The sequence below is a fragment of the Onychomys torridus genome, chromosome 6 (assembly GCF_903995425.1).
Source record: "Onychomys torridus chromosome 6, mOncTor1.1, whole genome shotgun sequence".
In the NCBI taxonomy this organism is placed as follows: domain Eukaryota; kingdom Metazoa; phylum Chordata; class Mammalia; order Rodentia; family Cricetidae; genus Onychomys; species Onychomys torridus.
The window spans coordinates 96562312-96589164 of NC_050448.1; the positions used below are offsets into that span (position 1 = coordinate 96562312).

Below are 26853 nucleotides of genomic sequence, written 5' to 3' on the forward strand. Positions count from 1 at the left end.
TCTGTGGATCCAGGCATCATTTCTCAACTGCTTGCAATGTTCTAAATGCTTTATCACCTACATATCGACATACAGAAATTCTAGCTCTCACAGTGATGGTGCTATAAGCCAGGGTCCTCAGGAGGAGTCTGAAGAATGTAAGTCCAAAGGAGCTCATTGACCCCCTCTGTCACGTGGGAATTCAATGAGAAGACACTTATGAACCAGTAAGTGAAACTCAGCAGCCAAATCTGCCAGCTCCTTTGTCTTGAGCTTTGTCTCTAGAACTTTCTGATTAATTGTCCAGTCTATAACATTTTATTATAGTATCCTGGCTAGATTAAAACTGCTTATATAATTCCAATCCTAAGTAGCATTTCTGTGTACCTGGATTATGGGTCACTTTTCTTTCTGTTTGATTTTAGTGAGCAGTTTTATTTCTGTGATTAAAATTAAAGTAACTTTAAAAAAGTAGTTTCTTGGGTTGATGAGATGGTTCGGTAGAGAAGACTGCTTGCGTGAAAGTCTGGTGACCTGAGTTTGATGCCCACACATATCATGTTCTTTCTCTCTCTCCTCTCTAGTTCCCTTTCTCTCTTACACACACAGACACAGACACAAATGCTTTAAGTTGTTTTAGGTCTGAAGATATAGCACAGTTGGTAGAGTACTTGCCTAGCATGAGAAAGGCCTGCATTTTATCCTAGGACTACATAAACTAGGCAGAGCTATGATGCTAGCATTCTGTAGGTGATGGCAGGAGGATCAGGAGTTCACGGTCATCTTCAGCTACATAGTGAATTCCAGGCCAACTGAGGCTACACAAAACCCTTTGATACTTTGTCATTAAAAAAAAAAGTAGTTTTAGAGTCCACATAAATTTTTTTAGATTTTTAAAAAAATTGTGTGTGTACATGTGTGTATGCATGTATGTGTGCATGTGTGAGTTCATATGTGTGTGAGCATGTATGTATGTGTGTGTGCACATGTGTGTGTGCACATGTGTGTATGTGCATGCATGAGTGTGTGTAGATTGGAACAGTTCCCTCAGAAGCCAAGGGAGGAGCTGGGCCTTCTGAATCTGGAGTTACAGCCTGTTATGAAGCACTTTACATGAATTCTGGGAACCAAACTCTATTAGGCCATATTTGCTCTTAGTAACTGAGCCATCCCTCCAGCATCCCCCCTCCCCCGCATATATTTTGTAATTGGTTTGTAATTTAATCATGAGCATCACACATCTAAGCACATAGACTTATTTTAGTCAGAATCTTTAAATATCGAGAGGATTAAAATCTCCCCTCCACTGCCCCCTTCACACCATTTCCTTCCTCGGGCTTCATTTTCTTAAGATATGGGAGCACTGTCTTCCCATTTGTTCAAGTCGCAATCATAGAAGCCATCATTCATCTGGCTTTCCCCTCACCCGCCCCCACAAGCAGTCTCCTTCCACAAGCCACCCTGCATCTCTCTATTTCTCTCCATCTCTATTACTGGCACTTTAGTCTGAACCAACATTTTATAGTGTGAACTGCAACCCAGTGATGAATTACGGGATCAGTTTAGAAGGTGACAACCAGCATTTCTTCTTCTACAGTGCGAGGGATCACAAAACCTCAGGATGTATCCCTCACAGTCAGGGTTCCATGCCATGGAATTTTTGCTTATGTGCATGTGTTTATGTGCTGGGTCACGCATGAAGTATATCACGTGTGGCCAGTAATAATAAAAGGTTGAGAGAGCCTAGATTTAAGGTCACATAGTTCTCGCTTGAACTGCCTAGATCCTGGAACACTTATCCAAGTGTGTTAAGAAGCCAAACATCCTTCAGTGGCAGGACAGCTACTGGCTGTCCTGCCACATCTGTATCTCTCATTCTTCCCATTTACTGTACTCCAGCCTCCCTGCCACTGAACAAGCACCCACGTGTCCCCAGCTCGGGGATTCTGCACTTGCTTCCCTTTGATCTTAAGACAACTATCACCTCCATAAAGTTCCCTTTCTAATGTTCCCCTCATCTCTACCTTCTTCTGTTTTTTTTTGCCTGGCACCTACTTGTGGAATATTATTTTATCTGTGTAAAGGTGTGTTACATTTGTTTACTAGGCAAAAATGGGTTGCATTTGTTTGTGCTGAATTTGTTAAAGTAAAGATGTGTTGCTGTTTCACCTTGCCTGCCTAAGGCACCTGATTGGTCTAATAAAAATCTGAATGGCCAATAGCTGGGCTGTAGAGGGGTAGGTGGCGCTGATGGGCAACAAGAATAAGTAGGAGGAGGAGTCTAGGCTGGAGAGAAGAAAGAGAGAAGAGAGGAAGAAATGAGAGAGAAAGAGAGAGAGAGAGATGTCCAGGTCAGCCAGACAGGCAGCTGCCAGACAGACAGACATGGAATAGGGCAGGACATACAGAATGAAAGAAAGGTAAAAAGTGCTGAGGCAAAACATAGATGAAGAGAAACAGGTTAATTTAAATTTTAAGAGCTAGTGGGACAAGCATAAGATAAGGGTGAGCATTCATAATTAATAAGAAGTCTCCATGTCATGATTTGGGAGCTGGTTGGTGGCCCAAAAGAAAGCCTGCTATACCTACTCCTATCTGAAACCACCTGATTTATTTCTGGTTTTCAGACTTCTTTACCATCTGTGTGTTTGCTAGAATGGAGTCCCAAGGGAACAGAGCCTTGTCTGTCTCCTTTTGCAGATGTGTTTCCAAAACCCAAAATACAGCTCACTGTACTCTAGCAAATAAATATTTTTGATTTACTGGTTTACTCAATACAATCCTATGCTAGGACTGGGGAGATAACTCAGTCTTGAAGTTCTTGTTGCATGATCATTGGATCTGAGTTTCATCCCTAACACCCATGTAGAAGACTGGGCTTGGTGACATGTGCCTGTGATTGCAGTGCTGGGGAAGAGAGATCGGAGGATTTCAGGAGCTTGCTAGCCATCAGCCCAGTCCGTTTGCACTCAATACAATAATACTCTTACTTTTCTAAACGAATACAGATATATTCCTTTTGTTACTTTCCTTCATATTAAAATGTCTATTAGACAGTCTACTGATTATATGAGTTATGTACTACAGATAACTTCATCACCAATCAGACAAATGGTTTGCAGAAAACAAGTGTACCAGTCTACTGTGAGCAACAATTAACCCTGACATAATAATTCCTACAGCCAAATTTCGTTCTGGCTTTGACTCTCTACAAGTCCACCAAACAATTCTAGCATTGAACAGATAGAATTTGTGTGTGTGTGTGTGTGTGTGTGTGTGTGTGTGTGTGTCTGTCTGTCTGTCTGTCTGTCTGTCTGTCTGTGTCTGTCTGTCTTCCTCTCTGTCTGTCTGTGTCTCTGTGTCTGTCTGTGTCTCTCTCTTGCTCTGTGTCTCTGTGTCTCTGCCTGTCTGTGTGTGTGTATCAGTCTGTGTGTGTATGTCTGTTTCTCTGTGTGTGTGTCTGTCGTATCTGTCTCTCTCTGTCTTTCTGTGTGTGTGTCTCTCTGTCTCTCTCTCTCTGTCTCTTTCACTCTGTGTGTCTGTGTGTGTCTCTTTGTCTCTCTCTCTGTCTCTCTGTCTCTGTCTCTGTCTCTGTCTCTCTGTCTCTCTCTCTCTCTCACACACACACACACACACACACACACATACCAAAAGAACAAGAAAGTCTTATCAACAGTCCTGATTATCCAATACTGGGTCAGCCAAGGGAACTGACCCATTAGTGATGGGTTGGCCTTTCATAACAACAGAGGCTTCAGACTGTTTTAATGAGAGGAGAATAAATAACTTACTATTTATATTCTTATTAGTCATCCAGTTTTCATCTTGACAATATTTTACTATGTAAACAAGGAAAACAGTCTCTGTGTTTGGATAACATGATAAAGATATTTATATTTTCCAAAGGTTAATGCTAAGATTAATATTTTTAAGATCAACATCATTAAAACTTTATGTTTCTCCTAAGACTGTTGAAGCACTTAGCCTTTTTGGCTGGGTTCATCAATTGCCAAGTCATACCAACTCTTCTTGCAAGGGATGGACAGAGAATTATAAACAAGTAGCCTCACTCAGAGCCATAAAGCCACAATCAAAATCATAATTTAGGGTGGGAGGGATTAGGGCTCAGGGAGTAAAGTGCTTTCCAAGCAAGCACGAGGCCCACAGTTCAAATCCCTAGAGCCCTTGTGAAGGCAAATGTAGTAGCAGGTGTTATAATTCCAGTGTTCCTATCCCAAGATTAGAGGCAGACAGGAGAATCCCTGGAAGTTCAAGGACCCGCTGACCTTCCATAGTCAGCAGCAAGGGAGACACTCGGTCACAGACAAAGCAGAAGGCAGAGCCCAGCATGTGAAATTGTCTTCCTTTTTCACACATGTGCACACACACACACACACACACACACACACACACACACACACACAGAGTTTTTTAAAAAATTAGAATTTTGGCTAACTCCAAAAGCTTACACAAGTAAAAAGAGCATTGTAAAATCTCTCTCAGACTGGATTCATACATACAGCATGCTGCGCCTTGAGCAATACCTCACCTTGATTCTACTTACTAGAGCGAGTGGATTATGGACTTTGAAAGAGAAAGTGAGCAGTTCAAATTCCCAATTTCCAAATGAAAAGGCAAACCCCAGCAAGGTGAAATCACCTGTCTAAAGGTCACCTGTATATTGGCAAGGCAGAATGGAATGTCAGTATCTAGACCCCCAGGTGAGGGGGCTTCCCATCTGTTATTCCACACGGAACCTCAGCCTGTGCTCCCACCCAAGGGGTGATGGACTAATCCAGTTGTTCTAGTGACTAACTTGACAACTAGCAAGTCCTCTGCAAATGTTAAGACAGATTAGCAGTTCTTAATGTTTCCATCTGAACATATATATCTTTATGCATATAGTGTACATATAATTATTATATTTATCTACTGGGAGGGGACATGTGTACCATGGCAAGCATGTGGAAGTTAGAGGCCATCTAAGAGGGTGTCTCAGGGTTTCTATTGCTGTGATGACACACCAGGACCATAAAGCAAGCTGGAGAGGAAAGGGTTTATTTGGCTTATACTTCCACATCGCTGTTCACCTCTAAAGGAGGTCAGGACAAGAACTCAAACAGGGCAGGATCCTGGAAGCAGGAGCTGATGCAGAGGCCATAGAGGGTGCTACTTATTGGCTTGCTTCCCATAGCTTGCTCAGCCTGCTTTCTTATAGAACCCAGGACCAGCAGCCCAGGGATGGCACCACCCACCATTGATCACTAATTGAGAAAATGCCTTACAGCTGGATCTCATGGAGGCGTTTCCTCAACTGAGGCGCCTTCCTCTCTGATGACTCTAGTTTGGGTCAAGTTGATACACAAAACCAGCCAGTCCAGAAGATCTCTCCCTCCACCATGTGAGTAGTAGGGAGAGATCACAGGTTGTCAAGCTTGGTGGTGAGGGCCTTGACCCACTGAACCACCTGCCAGTTCCATGAACGTATTTCTGTTCTATTTTTTAGGAGGGAAAGAGGAACCAAACCCTTTCATATGTGGTGTTGAGAAGGAAGACACAGACCAATAAGGGAGAAAGGGGCTGCAGGCCAGAGAGCCAGGGGTAGGTGGGCAGTGGTCCCCTCATCCCACCCTCCCTCCACACACACCAGTAGAATTTACAGGTAGATGATAAGATTAAGTCGATGGATTCAGGGAGACTGGTGGTGTTCCATGAGGGAACACGGTAAAGCCCTTCTGTGGTCTCACCTCTGAACAACTCTCGAAGTGACAATCTGCCAAGGTCACAAAGGCTCTGTCTGCTCAGGACACCTTGGGACTCAGTCAATCACAGCAAGGCTCAGGTCTCCTTGATCCACTGCTGTCCCTGTCTATGGGACCTTCAGCTGAAACTCCAGAGTCTGACCAAAGAAAGACTCTCCAGTCTTCGCTAAAGAGCTAAGACTTGATGGACAGGGCTGACCCTGTGGGAAGCCATGAGTCAGCACAGCAAAGGACTTCGGAGCACTACTGTGAGCAAATGGAGTCAATGGCTGGCCAAGATCTTAAAATACTCAAGACAACTGAAGCCTCAGACTCAGACTTCATCCCTTTCCCTTGGAGGCAGGGGCTCCTAAAGAGCTGCTGCCAGCCTGCAGAGCTCCAGCTCCCCACCCCCACCCGGAGTCTGTGGCTCAGTGGCACCTGCCTCCAGTCAGTTCCACAGCCTTTTTCATGCATTTCATGAATGCGCTTTTTAAATGCCCCCTCCCTCTCCCACCAGACTGAACCAGCAATTCTTTGGCCATTCTTCTGTCATTTAACCTACATCTGTCCTTCACTCATCTGACACCGAGGATATCCCTCTGATGCCATTTAAGTCAGATTTCCTAAGCCACTCTCTATACTTGTTCCTTCCGAATTGCCTTGTTGCAAACGAAAGCACTTCTTCCTAATAGCAGGGAGAGTTGGAGGGAGTGTCGGGACACTTCAAACATCATTCTACTGATGATAAAACTCAGGCTGTGAGTCATGGCTACCATAGCTCAGGCACCTTACACTTCCCAAAGTCAGTCCTTCCGTAAGGTCCGCATCCATCTATCTATCCTTTCTGTCCAAAACACAACCCTGTTCGTTTCCTATCTAAAACCTCGCATGGGAAGCTGGCCTGCAACACGGGTCTTTACAGGATATTGAATTCTTGGGTATTTGAATAGTGAAAACATTTGCTCTTAGAATCAATGATTTTGAAACCTCAGGTAAGATCATGCCCTACATAGATAGGGCACAGGTGTGCTTATTGCATTTTAATAGAGAAAGTACAGAATTTCTTATATTGTAATACCATAAGAACTTTAGTCATCTCATTTTTTTAAAAGATTTATTTATTATGTATATAGAAGAGAGTGCCAGATCTCATTACAGATGGTTGTGAGCCACCATGTGGTTGCTGGGAATTGAACTCAGGACCTCTGGAAGAACCACCAGTGCTCTTAACCGCTGAGCCATCTCTCCAGCCCTAGTCATCTCATTTTTGTTAAACAGCTAGCATTACATTCAAGTTTTCCTATTCTCCAAAGTCATTTCCTTTTGTGTTTTTTTCTTCCAAATTCCCATTTAACCTTGACCTTTATCCTCAATAGAAATGTCCGCTGTCCATGTTACCTTCTACTACTCACTAGGAGCCCCTTGGACAGTTGAGGCGATTTCTGCTGGCATAATCAGGGCTGTGGTAAGATGGTAAGAGCTGTGGCCATGGTATTTAGTTGCAGGTAGATGAAAAGGGAAGTGTAGCCCAGGTGGTGCTGGTGCATGCCCCCAGTCCCAGAACTCAGAAGGCAGAGGCAGGCAGAGCTCAGTGAGTTGAACGCCAGCCTGGTCTACAGAGGGAGTTCCAGGACAGCCAGGGCTATACAGAGAGCAGGGGAGGAGAGCAAAAAAGAAAAGAGAGAAAAAAATAAGGAAAGAAAATGGAAGGGGCTACCTGCCATGGGCAAGGACTTGGGAGTACTGCGCCATAGCAATGGACACCAGCCACTCAAGTATGCAGTCCTTCCATGATGAGCCTTGTTATGTGTGGCAGATTATGTTACCTGCATAGGGGAAAGTGACAAATTTGCCACATTATACTTACTCTGGGCATGCTTAGGGACCATCCAGAGGAAGGTGGGACAATAAACAGACTTTGGTAAAGACTGGCCATCAGAATAAATGACTCATATCGGAGACATCTGAAGGTGTGGGAGACCCATTTCTTTTTGCTGCAAGTAGTTTTGATCCATGCAGTTGCACCTGTGGCCTCTCACCACTGACAGCTGGGACTGCTATTTTCATTTTGAAATTCAGCTGCTCCTATGGCAGTCTTGATGCAACATTTTAAGCATGCTCAGAAGCATGACTCATGATACTCTCCCAAGATGAAACCACTCCTGCGGTCTATTCAATTAGTGCTCAGCTTCCTGATCTACTGATGCTCCAGACTCAGATGTAAGAGTCAGACTGCTTGCAATTTGGGAAGCAGGAAATCTCAGCCAAGACACTCGGTAAAAAGCACTGGAACTCAGGAGAGGTCTGAGGGGCAAAGAAAGGAGATCAAAAGTCTAACTGCCAAGGGTCACTTAATCTACAAAAGCCTATTGAGTAGATGGCTGCAATCCTCCCATTAAAATGTTCACAACTTCTGGTTTTCTCTGAGGCTGGAATCTCATCCGGGAAGGAGGGAAGGAATTTGAGGTATAAAAACCCACTTTCAGGATGCAGGTGCTAGGGGTGATTATGTGATTGGAAGGATGCAATCTCATCAATCCGCTCACTACTATTTAAGCATACACCAGACAAGCTTTTGCACTAAATAAGTGTGGCTTTATTTTTCTTTCACAAAATACAAAGTGTTGCACCACGTTATAGTAGTGTTTTAACACAAGAAAATCCCAAGGTATTCATTGGGAGAGGTTTGGGTTCTACAATGTTGATTTGTGTCATTCTTAATATTAACCGAGACTGTCATGACAACGGATGCTGACCAGGTAGAACATGCAGGTTATTGCTTAGAACTTGCATAAACTGTAAAATGGCACACATACAAAGATTACAAACATTTCAAAATTTTACTGAAAGTTCTGAAAAGATACTATCCCTTCAAACAAAGCACAACCAGAAACCGAAATCAAAGAAACTCAATTGTATCTTAATTACTGATACATCTTAGTAATACTGGTTTATAAATTATCTGGTCTTGTGTTTTATAAATAAAACCCTTCAGTCTTATGGAAATAAGTTATTAAGCATATTTTGAGAGGTTTCCAAAATCTTTGACAATATTATATATTATAGCATCAGAGGAAAATTGTACATATCACTAGAGTTAATGCATGTACCCCAGTTTTAAAGTGACCTTTGCAATAAGATCTATGTTGAAATGTTATTACAAATCCGATAATTGAAAATGTTGTAGCTCACCCTACTTTTAGGACTATCATTTACACAAAAATTCCCCAAGTAAAAAGCAGACATAATCCTACAGAAACCCATCGAGCAGGAAACAAAATACAGAGCACATTTTATTTACAGCTATATTTTTAGGTTCAATTAGCCAAGGAGGAGCAAATGATGATAACAGACTTACATAAAAATGCAAAGAACAAAGTTTGAGATGGTGTCTAACAAGTTTCCAACCAGAGGTATAGAGCTTATAAATCTGTGATTTAGAGATCATTTTCATTGTGATCGGTCTTTTGTGTAGGGCCTGATCTCAAAATTGCTGCTCAGAGAGGATAAATAAATGTAAACTTTTTTATGCAAACAAATCCATCTTTCGAAGCTGCCTACTGCTATCGAAAACAAAGTATGACATATTATCAAGAAACTAGAAGCTGAAATCTGGGCCACAAAGGTACCAGGGCTCAAGTCCCAGCATGTTGACTTCAGGAAATATTAACTCATCAGCTAGTAGTTTGTTTTTAAATAAACAGTACCACAGAAGGCTTTCCTATTAAAGAGCAAGACTCTAAAACAATTTGCCACAAGCCAGACCCTGTCCTCATCAAAACAGCTCCATTTTACACCCTCAATACTGCCAAGGGGTCTATAAAGAACATCTATATCATTAACACACCTACAATAAATCCCTAGCTGAAACACTTTATAAAACTTATTGCTAAACCAGTTCAAGAAAGAGCTTACAGATGTTTAATAAAACTATAGTTACCTTTGTTTCATGTTGTAAACAGGTATTATTACATGCTGCTGGCTTCCTGTAGCCTATTAATAATGGTGGTTTGTCAGATCTTTATTTATTTCCTACAATGCTTGTTTCCATGAGAGAACCTATTTGTAAACTGTGAAACTTGCCACAAGAGATTGAGAAGCATACAGATGACTGGGGATATCTCAGAAGTTGACACAGAAAGGTCCTGGCATATGGAAAGGGGACAGTGAAGTCTGTGGGACATTAGAGAATAGAGAAGGGCAAGCCAGATGAGCTCAGAAAACTCTCCACAGAGGAAGAAGATACCATCTTTGAAAGGAAAAGCAGTCTTGCTGTCTCCTCCCACACCAGGTCCTGTGGGCTTTTCTCATTTCTGCTCACATCAGGAGAGTTTTGCATCAGGATTGGCTTTCAGTAGCTTTAGTGTGAGCCAACTGTAGTTAAGGCCAGGAGGTGTGTGTGTGCATTCAGAGTCTCTTCACACAGGAAGAGTCTCACTGGTGTGTTGGCTCACACCGGCTGAAAAGCACTGTGCCATTCTTCTGACAAAAAAAAAAAAAAAAAAGTTTGCTTTCAATGAAATCCAAAACACAAAAATGCATAAGCTTTATGAAACATGACTGATGCCCATAACTACGTGGGCTTTTAAATTGCACACGCCACTGAAGTACTCAAAGCCCGGCAATGCCAACAAACTGGTCTTCAGGATGCTGATTTACATCCTTGGAGCAATGCAGGAACAAACTTATCCAGATTAGTTCATAGAGTCTTGTGGGACATGTTGGTTTTTCTTAAAAATGAAAGGAAAGAAACATGTCCATGACAAACGACATTTCCAAATGCCTAAGAAATGCCACCAGCAGTCAATGACTCAAGAAAAACTTGTCTCCAAATGCCCAAAGTCTTAGAGGAAACAATTAAAAAAATCTGACACTTGAACAAAAACTGAGTTAAACAAATTATTAAAATTCATGAAAGAGTTTCATCCAAATACCTATAAACTAGGCAATTTTCCAACCAGACCCTTATGGGCCCAGTTTGTCCATAATACAGCAAACTGCCTCCCAGAGACAGTAACAACCTGCCATTATTCCGTAACTGGCCCAGAAATAACAAACAGCAGTTAGAATTTAAAAAGCCAACATACACACCACAGTGGTTTGAGTTAATTTCTTTGCATGCATGCGTAACTCCATTTTGAATTTCAAATAAATGCAGACAATCCTCTAAATGATTTTAGATACAAGAGTGCAAATTCTATAAACCCAAGCTTGAAAATTTCAGTCTCCCACGTAAAATACTGAATGCAGGATCCACGATCTTGCATGCTATTAGTTATTTTTGCTCTTTTTTTAAGTGTCATGAGACCTTTTTATTTTCTAGAGTGCTACACATTCAGATTGTCACTAATCTTTTCTAGAAAAATAGAATTGCTTAAAAATTTATACCAATTTGCTTTTATTTTCTATAAAGATTTTAAGAGTTGTTAAATATCAGAATGCCTAATAGACTCATTTAAATTAATCCACGTAGCCAAAATACTTAATATCTAAAATATCTAGCAAAAAGTTGTCACTCAATAAATGAAAATTTCACTGTTTTAGTAAATATTATGTTCTGTCTTTATTTGTATTTTAGGTCGATAAACATAATCACAGAACAGCAAAATACAGCCCATTGAAGAGCTGGCTTACAGTGGCAGTTTACAGAGCATTTCCATGGTGTTTCTCTTCTATGAAAGAGGATGGAGAGTTGACTTTTGGATGCTGCAGCTAATAAGGATTGCTGACCAAGGGAATGACAAATCTTAGTCTAATGTTTGATATTCTGAATATACTTATTTGATGACTGGCTATACCAATCAATGAAAAGTAATGGCCATGACCTTTCAAGCAGGAAACAATTATTGCCTACATGGAGATTCCTAGCTATATGCTGTCATCATTTTGACAGTGAGTTTAAAATCTGTGTTCAGAACTGTAGCAATATCCAAAGAGTCAAAAATATTTATCTCAAGATTTATTCCTTTTTTAGTGAATTTCCAAAATATTTTTATAATATAAATGTCTCTTTCCTTAAAAAAAAAAACCACAACACTTTTCTTGTAAAAGAGCAATATAAAAACACTGTTCCTACATCTTCACCCTTTAGACAGCCAATACTCTTGAGTGCCTATGCTGCAGCAGCAATAAACTTAGCAAGCCATTATCAACGTAACATTGGCTGCTTTAAAGAAGCAGCCCTGTCTTTTACATTACCTTATCTTTCAAAAGTAAATATACCTGATTTTATCATTTGATTGACTGAAATTTCAATTCCCATCTTTAAACATACTAGGTCTTGCCAGACTCTATCTGTATTAGACAATTAAATGAAGCTGCATTACATTAAATATTTTGATTACATTCCACTAGCCTCCTTTTCTATCATAAGATGAATGATGGAAGAGAGTCTAATGCTCTCCTTCAGTCCCAGACTCTACATGGATTAGATCTTTTGGCTTCGGTTCAGTTAAATTCAAGTATTCACCACTAATTGAATTAAGACTCTTTTTTTCTTAAGAACAATCATTAAAGTCAAGTACTTCAGAAGAAAATAAATAAAGGCAATACTAGCTAAATATATAATTCTCTATTTGGATTGCAAGAACCAAAGTAAAAGTACGCATGCGTACACACACACACACACACACACACACACACACACACACACACACACACAGTTTTGAGAATCTGAATACTTGGGTTAAACCACCTTCTTCCTTCCTGCTCAAGGACAAGAAAGCAAAGAAGAAATCAGCAAGCCTGAGTAAAGTCTATGAAGAAAACACAAACACTGACTTGTCTGTAGTTTCGGTCTCACCCACACAAGGCCGATTTCAGGAGCATGACAGATGCATTCTGGGAAAGACTGGTATTCTGGTGTCAGGCTTGGAACTCAGGGAAGATTTTGCAAGAAGAAATATATTTTTCATGGAAAAGGTACAAGGAAAGAGCGGGAGGGTAGGAGTACTGAATCACGTTCTTAGTGCGTCCTTCTATCAGCCTAAGTAGTCATTTATCAGCATGTACTTTTTTTTTTTTTTGAGCTGGGATTGAACCCAGGGCCTTGCACTTGCTAGGCGAGCGCTCTACCACTGAGCTAAATCCCCAACCCCAGCATGTACTTTTAAAAGATCTTCATCCCTAAGGGCTACACAATGGGTCTTAAACCTGGCCTGACAATAAAATAAAAAATATATATAGTTGGATAAAGCACTAACATACAAATAAAGTGGCATCTGAAATCTTAAAATGCAAGAAGTATTTTCAAACATGATATTGTCAAAGTGAATGAAATACTCCATCATAACAGATGAATGCATAGCCAGATGAAACTGTGTCATTTCTGATGGCCTAGAGGAAAGGACGTGTTAGCAACTAAGAAATTAAAGCCTGCGCAGGCACCGACATTAGGAGAGAGCACAGCACAGCAAACCGAGCGGCTTACAGACTCAGAAGGAGTTCTCATTCTTTCAGCAAGACGGGTGGCACATCAAGGCCACCAAATTACCAGTCATTTTTCTGCAGAGAATAATCCCCACGTACACTGAGAGTTCAGTAACGTTTCACCACTCTACTTACAACTTTTATTTAAACCTTTCGATTCCTATCTAGGCTTAAAATGCAGAAGGAAAGAACTCTTGGGAGGGAAAACTAAATTTTATTTTCTCTTTTCTAAATATAAAAAAGAGAGGGGGAAGAAAACACTGAACCCCTGAATAACAATCATAGCTAATGGAGCAGCATAAGAGCATGCCAGGAACTCATCTATTAGTAGACGCAGCGTGAGGAGGAATGGAAACGGCTTATGGAAGCAAAGGTGTTTGATGAAGCACGCCTTTAATCGAGCTTTCCATTCTGAAGGCTAGTCTTGGCTTTCTCCTGTCCGATGAGAGAGATGACCTTGATGCATCCTTTTGTAATTTTGATCATCCACATGACATTCATCACATCCAAAATAAGACAAGTAGTGATCCAGATACACTGGACTGAAAATCCGAGCCTTATGTAGGGCTCTGTTCCATACACGGAGTACACAAAGAAATACAGAGGCGGTATTGCAATGATCCGCACTATGAAAAAGACCACTGTCATGAGGATTCCATTGATGACATTGGCTTTGGAAAACTTGGGGTACTTCAGGGCTTCAAAGAACCACCTGGAAAAGAGAAGGAGAGAAACCATCACACTTATTCTGCACCTTGGGAATCTACCATCTTACTCTTAAGTTTTACGCTATAAAAGAATTCAAGGAACATCTAACAATTTGCATAGAGGGGTTTGGGAGATGGCTGTGTGGATGAAGTGTTTTCTGTGTGATCACAGAGACTTGAGTTCTGCATCTTGGAGAAAAAGTTTCCACAGATTAAAATGAAACCACATGGGGCTGGAGAGATGGCTCAGAGGTTAAAAACACTGGCTGTTCTCCCAGAGGTCCTGAGTTCAATTCCCAGCACCCATACGGTGGCTCACAACCATCTGTAATGAGATCTGGCTCCCTCTTCTGGCCCTCAGGGATATATGCAAACAGAACCCTGTATACATAATAAATAAATCTTTAAAAAACAAAAACAAAACAAACAAACAACAACAACAACAAAAAAAAACAACCACTACTTCGAACTGATACTTGTAACCTACCTCTGGTTCACAAAGGGGCTGGAGAGCTCGGCAAGCAGGCGAAAATTGGCAATGTATGAAAGTACTCCATCTTTCTGGATAAGAGACAGAAACACTGTCAGAGACTCATCAAAATATACAAATGTTCTAGAACTAGCCAGTCACTCCTATGTATACACCATCATTATAAAAACAGACCAGGTGTCTACCTTTTATCATTAAACTAATTTTCTTCATTTTTTAAAAGTATTTCTTAGGTGTATGAATGTGGGCCTGAATGTTTGTATGGGAACCATATGCATGCCTGGTGCTCTGGGAGACCAGAGAAGGTCTCCTGGATCGCAGTTACAGACAGTTGTGAGCCATTGTGTGAGTGCTAAGAACCAAACCCAGGTCCTCTGGAAGGGCAGCCAGTGCTCTTAACCGCTGAGCCATCTCTCCAGCCTCCTGATTTTCTTCTTCAGACTTTAGAGATGTGCTTAGAATTCTACAGGTGATAAAAGATGGTCCATCACATATTCAAGCTCACTTAGCACTTTATGTTAACCCAGGGAAACAGAAATCAAGTGACTGGTTCACACTGAAATAACTCACTCTACCACCCACCGGTATCCTCAAACCACTCTAGGAAAAATGATCACATAGAAATGCGGACTTCTAAAGCTAAAGAGTGTTATAGTAAACGCCACTGGGTATTCCTTCAATATTCACGATGAAATAAAAGTGCTTAAACATCTCAAAAGTGTAATCATCCTACACTGTGATAATTAATCTATAAGCAAGTATATATTTTGCTAAACACAACACTAGATCTAGAAATACATACCTGTCCACTGGAGGTGTTTCCTAGAGCTAGAACACACACACACACACACACACACACACACACACACACACACACACACACGTGGGGGTGTTAAAATGGCCGTGAGGCAAATGGGGTCACTCCAGCATGTCTAATCCTATCCAAGTTGTGATATATCTCAGAGAAAAGTCTCCCCACTGCCAATCCAATAGACGCACACAAAATTTGGTGAACTACTTTCTGGCCAGGTATGCCATGCTAAATTAAAGCAACATGAAGCGTTAAGAAATCTAAAAGAAGGGGTTAGGGATTTAGCTCAGTGGTAGAGCGCTTGCCTAGCAAGCGAGAGGCCCTGGGTTTGATCCTCAGTTCTGGAAATTAAAAAAAAAAGTACTGGCTTCCTGATGACATTAAGTAGATGAAGAGCTGATAAAATCATGAGCAGTAAGAAATCTAAAAGTTTTTTTTAAATTACTTATCTACATAATTATTTGGGGAGCTTGCCATTCAGCACTTGACCACAGAATTAGCTTTCCTGGAGCTATTTTTTCCCCCTATTTTACAGATCATTGTCTTTAGTGAGATTGGAATGTATGAGTAAGAAGGGAGGAGGGATGGCCAAAGACCAAACCAGCAGGCAGGATGAGGATTCAACTTGTCACAGTGACCCAGGACACTGCCACCTAAAAGCCATGTAGATGTCAGGCTGTGTGTGGGCTTACTGATTTCACACAGTCATGGTGAAAGTTAATAGTGCCCGTTAGTAGTAACACCACCAACTCAACCAAGTGTTTTCTTTTTCAATGACAGTACTTCTACAACCATTTTGACTGTCCCTTTACCTCTGTTGAACAGTTAAACAGGCGATCTTGTATGTTTCTAGAATGTATAACACATTTTAAGAATAATGTAAACTAATTACAATTAGAATGAGTTAGAAGATAACATTTTTCCCTGTCCCGTGACACAGGATATTTCTTTTCTGTTTTCTTTTTCAGTAACATTGCTTCCTTTCCAGTGACTACCTGCAGCCCGAGGGGAAAACTTGTAAACGCGGTGTGTGAAACCACGACAGTGACAGGTGAGGTTCACTCTGACTTGCATTTCAGCTCCTCAGCCAGCCAAGCACCAGTTTCTAGTGTCAATCCATTATGAGAAGCCCGGGTTATATAGTTTCCCAACGAAGATGCTAGGATATAGAATGCATTACTAAGTTTCTGTTCCCCAGAACCATCTAGTCACTTTGTATCTAAAATCTTGTTTTAGAGGACTGGCTGTCGTCAGGTAAATTCCTTTGGAGGTAGGAGGTCATCAGCTACACTGCATATCTCTGAATAGCCATGGTGTTTTCATACTTAAAGTAGATGGGACTCCCTGATAAGCTACAACAGACTCCTGTTTGATGAAGCTCCCATTTTCTGGTAAATTTTGTTATTTTTGAAACAGTGTCATATACAGCGCACGCTGACTTTGAACTCACTAGGTAACCAGAGAGACTTCTGAACTCCTGATCTTTTTGTCTCTACCTCTTGCTTCCACTATGCCTCAGACTAAGTGTTGCTATGGGCAAAACCCAGAGCTCTCTGTGTTCTAGACAAGCACTGAACCACTGAGCTACATTTCCATCCCCTAATTCATATTGAAGTTTTGAAGTTACTTCATTTCCAAAAGCCAAGTAACTGCCTCATTGTATGACTTTATTTTCTTGCAACAAACACCTCAAACAACTCAAATAGAGATGGTCTCCTCCCATGGCCTCCTCAAAAATGTCCATACACATTTGCTTTACTACACCATTTTTCTGCATTTCATCTTCAATGTATTAAGTTGTTCTGGAGGTTTCAGTGAAATTTAGTGATTGAATATAAAATCCTCAAAAGCAGAAGTTGTGTACAGATATGCAAGGAATTTAACAGGGAATATCTTCCCCATTTTGGTAAGACATTTATGTGCTGAAATTGGCCAAAGGTGTGCATGTGTTCCCTGCCAAACACAAGATGAGTAACATGTCATCTGCATGTTAACAATGTACCACCAACTCTTATTTTGATTTCAGTGTCTAACTCTGTTCTTCAAAACACACCCAAAAGCGGGGGTTGGGGTGGGCACTTTTTGTCACCATGACTCAATTTGTCATGTGACTACTGAAGAGCCGAACACTGCTCCCTTGTGACATCTGACACAATCAACTGTGTTGCAAGAGGTCAAAATACCTTTTCAGCCCCACAATCCTCCCCCTGTGCCCATTTTGTCAAGAGCATTTCTGAGTTGCAGCCTTGGCATTAGGAAATGCAAGTTTGCTCAATGTCATGCAGCAATCAAGAGAAACATACGATGTGTATGTTCATATGGTATTGTCTAAGCTAACTCAAAGCCGGCTGCTTTCAACTGAGCATCAATATCTTTCTGGAAGATTGAAATGGCACAGCTTGATTTAAGTGTAGCTGCCCATTGCATCCCAGACTTGTGAAAGCCCACGTCCTTCTATGCCTTTACATCTCTTCAGCCAAAAGTGTATTAATCTGGGAGGGTTGCAACAAAGAAATGGGTTGTGGGTGAAGGGTACAATGTTTCAGCAAGAGAACATGTCAGTTTTAGAACCCAGAGGTCTGAGGTAAAGGTGCCATCAGGTGCACACCTCTGAAGGTCAAGGAAATTCTCTGCTCCACCCTTGCTGCCAGCTTCGGATGGTCCCCCCACTTTGGAGGCCTAACTTCTATCTTCACAGATTTCCTCGGCCCAAACCACTCTTTTTAATATGGACATCAGTAATGGTTTATTAAAAACCAGCCTACTGCAAGATGAACTCCTCTTAACTAATTACATATGCAAATGGACCTATTTCCAAATACACATTCAGAGGTACTGGAAGCTAGGAATTCAACATGGGAATCTTAGCGGGACCATAATTCAATTCATACCAGTGTGGAATCCCCAATTCTTTTTCTGCATATTACATAGTATTTCTGTTTTGACTATATTTCTCTTTAATTCAATGTTATGGCTCTTTCTATCTGCCTATTAATAGTTTGTATTTTTCCATACACATGAATGATGACCTTCTTTTATCAGTGATGTCTGGGCATTCTAATAGTATCATAAGCCATCTCATTTTCATTACATAAACTCCAAGAAAATACAGACACTCTAGAAAATTCAACCTTATAGATTAAACAGTGCAAACCACAACTGCCAGTCCAACACCCAATGTCTACAAGGGACTATTGCTGTTCACAATTACAACGTACTTCAGTTGCAGCAGAATGTCTCAGTGATGGATGATCCATTATCAGAAACCTTAAATCAGAGTTGCCATGGACAGTTTCCCTTCATGGGATGGGTTTCCTGGGATGTAGGATTTTCAGAGGCACATCTTCCTTGGGTAAGTCACACTCATTTTTGTTTTACTATAAATTCATTTTCATACATAACAGAAGTCACATTTGCAGCTAGGAAACACAAGGATGAAACCAGGACGGCCTGACCTCTCTACTTCTCACAGCACGAAGAAGCACTTTAAAAAGAACAGGAAACGCACTGCTACTCACACTGCAAGTTCATGCATATTTTATGTGTATTCTTAATAAAAAAAATTGTGGCGACTGCTTAAAAGCACAGATGAATCTGTCCAGAAGAATTGCTTAGCGGGGTTGGAGACATGGTTCAGCAGCTAAGAGAACTTGCTACCCTTGAAGAAGATGTGGATGTGGTCCCAGCACCCACATGGCAGCTCATAACCACTTGTAACACTAGTTCCAGGGAACCCTGTAGATGAGTAGATTCAATTATCTACCCTCTGTTCTATCATTTCTATAGAACCTGACATCCTCTCTGGTCTCTGCCAGCACCAGGCACCCACATGATGCACCACATACTCACACATACATATACAAATAATAAATAAATCTTTTAAAAATCAATTAGTTTGGAGTATTCAACTTAAAAGCAGGTTAACTCTCAGCATAGTGGTACACATCTGTTATCCTAGCACTTAGGAAGATCCTAAGTTCTAGCCAGCCTACACTACATAACATGTCCCTGTGTCGAAAGAAAACAATGTGTTCTTAAAGAAAAAAGAGATTAGAAGAACAATGTTTTAATTGTTCATCATCCAAATAAAATAAGAAACTGAATTTCTCTAAGTTCTGTACTGACTTAAAGCAAAAGTGATGAACTTTGAAAATATATCTGTAAGTCTTGGGGTAAATTATGCAAAGGACAAAGTTATTTTTAGTGGGATTCTTACTTAAAGCAGGGACAAGTCTTAGAAATATTTTGTTACAATAACCCCTCTATTTTCCGGTTGTTTTTGTCTGTCTGTCTGCCTCTGCTCGCCCCACTTCTTATTTTGTTTCAAGACAGAGTCTCATTATATACCCGAGGCTAGTCCTCACCTTGTGATCCCTGTGGCTTGACCTCCAAGTGCTGGGATTGTAAATGTGTGCCACCACGTCTCACTGAGTTATTCCTCACTACAATGGATTCACATGTGCAATAAACATGAGTTCATGTTTTGTAGGGTAAATCTCCTCACTCACAACACCATCTTTCTCCCCTTGGCTAAAGGCAGCTCTTTGTCCAATCTGTTTTTAACTAACAGCTTTCTTCTTCTTTGGGTCAGGTGTCTTAAGGCTGTAGCACATGACATAATTATGTTCAATGTTTACAGAATGTGACTAATCAGACATCTACAAAATATTATGACCTAATATGTTCCAAAAGTATACCAACTTCCTTGACAAATGACTTCCCATGTCTTCCAAAACACAGCTTTCCCAAAGGTAAGAGCCACTGCTAAAATTTGTGGGTTTTTAAATTTTTTTATTTATTGACTGATTTACTTATGTGTATGGGTGTTTTGCCTACAAGTATATATGTGCATCACATGTGTGCCTGGTGTCAATGAGGCTGGAAGAGGGCGTCAGATCTCCTGGGACTGGAGTTACAGTTGTGAGCTGCCATATAGATGCTTGGAATTGAACCAGGTCCTCTGGAAGAACAGCCAGTGCTCTTAACTGCTGAGCCATGGCTCCAGCTGCCCCCTGATTCTTTTTTAATTTGAATTTCCCGGTTAATGGTAAGCTCAGACGTATGTTCAGGAAATAATCACACTGAAAAGAGCTGCTGATCACCTCCTCCAAGTCCTTTCATAGCATCACAGGATGAAACGTGGCTGTCAACCAAGGCACCAAATTAGTGCCAGAGGCAACGTCACTTACGATGTCCTTTAAATATCAAGTTACTGCTAAAAATAGTACATTGGAAACCGTCTTTCTCTAACCATATTCACCCAAAGTGCAAATTCTCCACATTAAAAAAAAAAAGAGCTGAGGCCTTCTAAATTCTGCCCTCCCCAAGGAAATCTCCACTCTCTCATTTGGTGCCAGCAGCTCCAAAGTACGCTGCCTGGAACAGAGGGCCTGGGAACCTGACAGAGATGCACGGGGTTTGTTTTAGTGGTTTATTTATCTTTATTTTACGTGCATTGGTGTTTTGCCTGCACTTATGTCTGTATGAGGGTGTCAAATCACTTTGAGCTGCATTATAGACAGTGCTCCCAACTGCCGAGCCATCTCTCTAGCCCAGGTTTTTTGTTTGTTTTTGAAGTATCATCACTGTGTGTATGAGATCACTGTCTGGGGTGCATGTGGCACATGGCATGTATGGAAGGTAGTGGACAACGCTGTTAAATCACTTCTCTCTTTCCACCGTGTTGTAGGATCTAGAGATGGTCTCAGGCTTGAACAGCAAGTGTCTCAACCTGCTGAGCCATCTCAACAACCCCTCTTATTTTCTTTAATGTTTATGTGTCCTGTTCATGTGTCTCAATGAGTGTGTGAGAAAGTACTCACCTATGCCTGTGCTTGTGGAGACCAGAGGTGGACATCCACCTGTCTTCAACTATCCCTCTCCTTCTCTCACTGAACCTAGAGTATACCTTCTAGAATCTGATTATCTCCTTCCCTCCAACCCTGGAGTAACAGATTCACATCACCAAGCCAGGCTTTTACATGGGAACTGGGGACCCAAACTCAGGTCCTAACGCTTACACAGCAAGTGTGTTGCCCACCAAGCCATCTCCCCAAGCCTGGATATGCATATTCTTGACCTGATCCCACACACGCTGACTCTGCAACCCCAGAACTAGAGACCAGTCATCTGTGTCTTCACAGACTTGCAGGTGAGTCTAGCACATAGCAAACCGAGTGATGGCTTGGGATCTTTATGTGCCAAGGAGCTAGCTCCCTTTGCTGTGGTTAAGGATAGCTTCCAAGCACCTCCACCATACCATACAGTGTTTTCCAGGAAAATCTGCTAAGCTTCCTCTAGAAAAGTTTCCTCCTGACCCTTTAACTCCCAGTGAGGTCAGTTTCTCCACAGATCTCTCAGCTTGTATGTTACAATGACCAACCTGCCCAGTACCTATGACCCTAAGCCTTGTTGTCCACAAAGTCTGGCACAACTGGGCGGTGGTGGCGCATGACTTTAATCCCAGCACTTGGGAAGCAGAGGCAGGTGGATCTCTATGAGTTCTAGGCCTGTCTGGTCTACAGAGTGAGATCCAAGAAAGGCACAAAGCTACATAGGGAAACCTTGTCTCGAAAAAAAAAAAAAGTCTGGCACAGCAGTTGACACATTTTTCCTGAGCTGAATCTTGCCTTAAACAGGAGCCTCACCTCTGAAACCAAGAGCTCACTCAACTCTGAAGAAAAGCCAATTAGAAACATAAAGTTAAAACCTTTCCATTGCACGTTATCTAACACTGGCAAACCAAGACAGAACACTCTCTGAAAATGGACATCACGATTCCTTCTCTCTGTGGACATGCAGGCTCCTCTCAGCAAGGGTGGAAATGCTACCTCCTTCTCTTTGAACTGGGTTGCCACTGGCCACTCACTTGATTGCTGGAGTACTGTGGTATCAATGTTCTGTGTGCTCCACAGCTGGGGCAGGAGAAGACCTGCTTCCTCCCCAGGTCTCCTGCAAACATGATTTTTAGAAAATACTTGCCAGGTGCAGGGAGCTGAAACCTCTCCGAGGAACCATCCACATACTGGTGCTGTTTTACAGGTCTCACTGAGTCCCATCAGAGCGCCTTCAGCACCTGCCAGCTGCATGAAACCTGCTAAGAATATCCTCCCCCACTCGAACCTCCCTCTCCTCTCTCTTCTCTCCTCTCTCTCTCTCCCTCTCTCCTCTCTCCTCTCTCCTCTCTCTCTCTCTCCCTCTCTCCTCTCTTCTCTTCTCTTCTCTTCTCCTCTCTTCTCTCTTCTCTTCTCTTCTCTTCTCTTCTCTTCTCTTCTCTTCTCTTCTCTTCTCTTCTCTCTCTCTCTCTCTCTCTCTCTCTCTCTCTGCTTTTTGAGACAGGGTTTCTTTGTGTCGCTTTGGCTGCCCTGGAACTCATCCTACAGAATGGGTCTTGTCATCCTGTAGCAGAGGCTGGCCTCAAACTTGGTGTTCTCCTGCCCTAGCCAACTGGATGCTGGCATTCCTGGCATGCACCACCACTCCTGGCTGTTTTCTCAATTAGTTCCCCAACGGAAACCACAGGCTCTATGATCCACATCCTCACCCGCACAACCACCACCCTCTCCACACACCTACACACCTTAGTTCCAGATACTTTAACATGACCATTCACATCAGCTTGGGTTGCAAAGTCTGGCTTAACCCAGGGTAAATCTCCTCCTCTCCCACTTCACAGTCCTTGGACATTTCCAAGTATCCTCTAACTACTTCTCCTTTTCAGGCTCTCATTTCTGGGTCCTCCCATCATCTGTCATAATACAACGGGTAACTAATCTAATCTTGCCTCTACAGTCAACTGGCTGCCCCCCTGAATATTTCTCCCCTGAACTATGCAAGATTATAGGGGCTCCAGATAAGAGCTACATTGGGTGTGCTCTGACCAGGCAAATTAGAATATTTCTAGCTGAAACTGTGTCTTTCCTGGTGATACCTCAATTTGAAAAGGGCTTTCATTTTCAGATGTGATAGATACTGTTGACAGAAGTAAAATGCCATCAATGACTACCTCCAGGGTATTTCTCTCTTTTACAAGTCATTAAATCTAAATTTAAGCTCATTTCTTTAGGCTTATTGTTCTAGTATGTAGCTTTATTTTAAAAAATATAATATGTTGTCCAACACAGTAGTTTTTCGCCAAAGCGTTCATAAATAAGCTTTCTTAATTTACTGTGATAAAACATCCACAACGTGATGGTTTTAGAGGTGCAGAGTCAATGACATTAAGAACATTCACGCTGTAATGCAACCACCACCACTGCTCCCAGAGCCTGGACTTAGTTATTCTGGGCATCTCAAATAAGTGGAATCATGACAAGCTTTCTTGTAGGAAAATCTACTTTAAGAGTAAAATACTGAGCCGGGCGGTGGTGGCACATGCCTTTAATCCCAGCACTCGGGAGGCAGAGCCAGGCAGATCCCTGTAAGTTCGAGGCCAGCCTGGGCTACCGAGTGAGTTCCAGGACAGGAACCAAAGCTACACAGAGAAACCCTGTCTCGAGAAAGAAAAAAAAAAAAAAAAAAAGAGTAAAATACTGAGCAGGATGGGCATTTCAGTCTTCTTGGTTAATAGCTTTTTTTTTTTAATCATCATATACCAAATTCTGAGACAGCTCAGGAGGCCCAGGCTAGGGTTATTTAGTGGCTTGAAGTTAAGAATTTTTTTCAAGCTTGCTGAAGAAAATTGTTAAATGCATCCACAATCTTTCCTTTTAAATGACTGGAGCTGTCACCGTGAGCAGTTCAGCAGCTTGACTGACAGCTGTCAGGTCCATCCCTCATGCCCAGCCACAGCAGCAACTGCCCAGAGTGGAAACTGAACAGCTTCACCAGGACAGGTAGGTAGAGAAGAAGCCTGGATTGGGAGACACTGCTGCCCCTTCAGTTCTGGAGTTCGCCAAGACTGTGAATGTCATTGCTGAAACTCTTAACAGGTTGACTCTGGGAAGGTGACAATGGGATCTGTCAATAAAGTGACCACTTTTTCTATGGGTATCAGGACGATCGATGGTTTAACAACTCTCATAGATGCCCGCAGAAGACACTTACCCAGCCACTAACACTTTTATGAGACTCCAGACTAGAAAAAACTGGAGCTAGGGAACCACCCAATCTGCCCTGCCACTCCAAAGGACGTTCTACTTTGCCAAATTCAGCTTAAGATGATCCCACACTTACTTAGGAGGCAGAGGCAGGCAGATCCTGTGAGTTCAGCCAGCCTGGGCCACATAGCACATTCCAGGACAGTCAAGCTTACAGAGTGAAACCCTGTCTCCAAAAACAAAACCTTTTTAAAATAAAGATTTTGCTTCCTAACTCCATTAACCATGAAAGATTAGTGGCATTTATTTCATGGCACTGTTATGGAGCTACTTATGATGTGTATATGTTTGCATGTCCATGCATGTGTGTGTGTGCAGGTGTCCAGGTTCATGCATGCAGAGGCTTGAGGTCAATCTTGGGGTCTTCTACTGTTACAATCCCCCTTATTTTTTTTATTTTTTGAGACAATGTCTTTCACTGGTCTGGAACATGCCTATTTGGCTAACTAGGTGGTTAGAGGACTCACTTGGCTCCACCTCTCCAGTACAGGGGTGGTAAGTGTGAGCTGCCATGTCTACTTTTTACACAAGGGCTGAGGATCAAGCTCAGGTCCCTGTGCTTACTGGGCCTCCAACCCCTGGAACTTTCTGCGAATGCTATTTTTAAAAAAAGGGGGGGGGCAATATTTTCCTAATCCTTAATGTCTATGGAAAACTACCACTTCAGTGAGCGTGGCACAACAAAGTCTTCCACTTTCAATAGTACTTCATACACAACTGCTTTAAAGTATTTTTAAAATACAGAAACTGGGGTAAAGCATTAAACAAAGAAAAGGAGTCTGCACAGAAATTTTGACCCTTCAGACACCATACTGCAGTCAATACTTTTAAATAAATTCATGAAGACCCATTAGAAACCAAAGTTTCTTCCTAAACTGCAGCAGACTGGTTTAATGATTAACACTAGGGCCCTGCAACAATGCAGAGCTGAGAATGATATACACAATATGATTTTCAGGTTTACATGTTTTTGGAAAAAAAAAAAATTGGCTGGACCATACAGTGAGGCATAAGAAAAAAGAAACTGAGCACACTGAGTCATAAGAAGAAAAAAACCAGGAAATCAGGATGGGCAGCTACAGTATGGGGAAGTGTCCTTTAAAAAATGCATTAAAGGGCTGGAGAAATAGACCCAGGTTTGACTCCAAGCATCCACATGGTGGATTACAACCATCTGTAACTACAGTTCTGGGGGAATCTGATGCCTCATCTGGTCCCCAAGGACACCAAGCACATACATGGTTCACAGACATACATGACACAAAACATCCCCCACACACACATAAAATAAATAGATACATATATTTTTAAATGCATTAAAGCATAAATCTGCTGGGGATATCTTTCTGTATGCTGTGAATGTGTTGCTCTGATTGATTGATAGATAAAACGCTGATTGGCCGGCCAGTGGCCAGGCAGGAAGGATAGTACAGGCAGGACAAGCAGAGAGGAGAATGCTGGGAAGTGGAAGGCTGAGTCAGGAGATGCTGCCAGCCACCACCACCATGAGAAGCAAGATGTACGGGTAAGCCACAAGCCACGTGGCAACTTATAAATTAATAGAAATGGGTTAATTTAAGATATAAGAACTAGATAGCAAGTTTATAAGTAATATAAGTCTCTGTGTGTTTACTTGGGTCTGCACAGCTGTGGGCCTGAGCGGGGCTGGAGACAACTCCAACTACATAAATCAAACCACATCTGCACAGTAAGAAATAACCTGTCTCTCTTCCATGGCTGATCAGCATCCTTTAGCATGGTGAAAGCTGAGCTTAAAAAGCTGTCACGTTTGTCTCTCTGTGCAGACAGAAGCAGCATTCCCGAGATTTAAATTACTCTGGTAGAAAAAAATTATCTAGTAAATGTGGTAGAGAAGAGTGTTCAAAATATTATCTAACCCAAGGCTGGGGAGAAAGCTCAGCCCGTAAAGTGCTTATACTGCAAACAGGAGGAGCTGAACTCAATACCTAGCATCCATATATACAAAAGCCAGGCCTGATGGCACATTACTTAGAATCCCAGCTCTGCGGAGACAAAGAGACAGGTGGATCCTAAGGACTCAACCAGGCCCACCTACTTGGTGAGTTCCAGGCCAGTGAGAGATGCTGTCTCAAAAACCAAGGGGGTTAGCAACTCTGACCTCCACAGGCATATGCATACATATATGTACACACATACACAAACATACAACATGCACAGACACATACACAAGGGAATTGCAAAACCTAGGTATAGGAGGCTGGAGAGATGGCTCAATGGTTAAGAACACTTGTTGCTCTTGCAGAGGATCTGGGTTCAATTCCCAGCACCCACATGATGGCTCACAACTGTCTGTAACTCCTGGCTCCAAGGGATTTGACACCTCTTGACTTTCCCAAATACCAGGCATGCACGTGGTACACATACATACATGTAGGCAAAACATCTACATTTACATGTAGCAAAACAAGTATGTGTTTAGAATTCCTAAGTGTAATCTGTAATATCTTGAATCTGCATCTTGCTATTCAAACCATTTCTTCACTAGAGGATATATTTAAAACCTGGAGGAAACCTGCTTCTACTCCTGCTTTTTTATTTAGTTCTAACAAGATCA

At 41.8% G+C, this 26853-nt stretch overlaps 1 protein-coding gene across 2 annotated transcripts in view; it reads right to left on the reverse strand.

Moving 5' to 3' along the window:
• Positions 1-12773: 12773 nt before the first annotated feature.
• LOC118585796 (TLC domain-containing protein 4) overlaps positions 12774-26853 on the reverse strand; it is a 51766-nt gene continuing 37686 nt past the window's right edge. For both annotated transcript variants that reach the window (XM_036190725.1, XM_036190726.1), the window contains exons 6-7: positions 14346-14419; positions 12774-13863 (exon numbers count right to left, since the gene is read on the reverse strand). In XM_036190725.1, coding sequence (XP_036046618.1) covers positions 13545-13863; positions 14346-14419 — 393 coding nt within the window. In that variant the 3' untranslated portion in view covers positions 12774-13544. The remainder of the gene's footprint in view (positions 13864-14345; positions 14420-26853) is intronic.